Below are 1447 nucleotides of genomic sequence, written 5' to 3' on the forward strand. Positions count from 1 at the left end.
CAGCAAGACCGAGAACCCCACTGCAGCCCGGTCCGCTGTGTCGTGCGAATCCAGCCACGGATAGCATTCGCCCAACAGGCGTAAGCCGGGTTTTTAAATCAACCCAGTTCTTCGAAGCACGAACTAATCCAGGGGTTGAAGGCAGATGGACCTCTGAGCTTTGCTCGCATGCGTACAGGACCTGAGCAATGCTAAGGACCCCCAAACGTAGCAGGTCGGGCAGGTATATCTACCACCTTGACTTGGTTGGGTTATACGTGTTGTGTGAACCCAGTCCGCTGAGTTTTAGGAAGAGAGTTCGCTGAGCTTGCAGTACTCGCCTCAACACGCAGCACTGCGGTGTCCTGTGATTCTTCCCAGGGATCCTCCCGGCTCCAGCGAGGTTCCTTTTTGTGAAGCGGGAATCAACCCCAGGAAGAGGCTGCAGGCGTGGGATCTCCCTGCAGCAGCTTGGGGTCAGTTCCCCACCGGGCAGGCGTGCTCCGGCCCCTTGAAGCAGGCCGATTCGTAGTGTTTGTGGAGGTAGGACTTGAGGGCGAAGGTCTTGTGGCATTGCTTGCAACGGTAGTGCTTGAGCGCCGAGTGGGTTTGCATGTGGGCGCGCAGGTTGGAGCGGTCAGCAAAGGCCTTCCCGCAGTGGGAACACCCAAAGGGCTTCTCCCCGGTGTGCGAGCGCATGTGTCCCTGCAGCAGCCACGGCCGGCTGAAGGCCTTGCCACACACGGCACACTTGTGTTTGAGGTTGTGGGTCAGCAGGTGCATCGCCAACGCCGGCATGGAGACGTAGGCCTTGCTGCACGTCGGGCACTTGCGCGCCAGCTTGCTATCCAGGCTGCGGTGCGTCTGCTTGTGCCGGCTGAGGTTGGAGGAGGTGGCGTAGGTCTTGCCGCATTCGGTGCAGGCGTGGCGGTGTCCCCCCCGGCGAGGACCCTCGGCCCGCCGGCGGGACCGCCCGTCAATGATGAAGAAGGCGTCCATGGAGTAGCTCTCGGTGACGGCCGCCTCGCCCTGGAAGTAGTGAGAGGACAGGCTGGATTGGGGGCTCTCGGGATCGCTGTAGTCCTCCTGGATCGGGGTGTAGAGGGGGTCAGGAGAGGCCCCCTGGCGGTGGGCTTTCTTCTTTTCATTCTTGTAACCTGAGGAAGGGAGGCAGGCCGAGAGGTATCCTGCGGGAGAGAGAGAAAGAAGCACAGGGAAAAGGTTTGGATAATTGAAAAACGTCGGCCGATTGGCCTGGGGATTCTGCCGCACGGATCCGTGCCAGCGTTTCTCGTCCTCGGTCACTTTAAAAGGTCTGGGCTTCTTAAACTCCCAGAATTCCACAGCCAAGTGCCAGTCAATTCTAGGAGTTTTAAGTCTAGACCTCTTAAAGTGGCAGGGGTTGAAAAATACTGACCAAGATCGTTGAGTTCCTTCCGTGTTTGGTCTTTTGGTTATCAGCCTCCCG

At 58.7% G+C, this 1447-nt stretch overlaps 1 protein-coding gene across 1 annotated transcript; it reads right to left on the minus strand.

Moving 5' to 3' along the window:
- Nucleotides 1-456: 456 nt before the first annotated feature.
- Nucleotides 457-1166, minus strand: LOC107298808 (transcriptional repressor scratch 2-like; the record flags this gene model as incomplete). Its single annotated transcript, XM_015828169.1, has 1 exon — nucleotides 457-1166. A coding segment is annotated over one exon (710 nt), but the record flags the coding sequence as incomplete, so codon positions are not given.
- Nucleotides 1167-1447: the final 281 nt, after the last annotated feature.

This window comes from Protobothrops mucrosquamatus, unplaced genomic scaffold (assembly GCF_001527695.2).
Source record: "Protobothrops mucrosquamatus isolate PMUCROS unplaced genomic scaffold, P.Mucros_1.0 scaffold4295, whole genome shotgun sequence".
NCBI lineage: Eukaryota > Metazoa > Chordata > Lepidosauria > Squamata > Viperidae > Protobothrops > Protobothrops mucrosquamatus.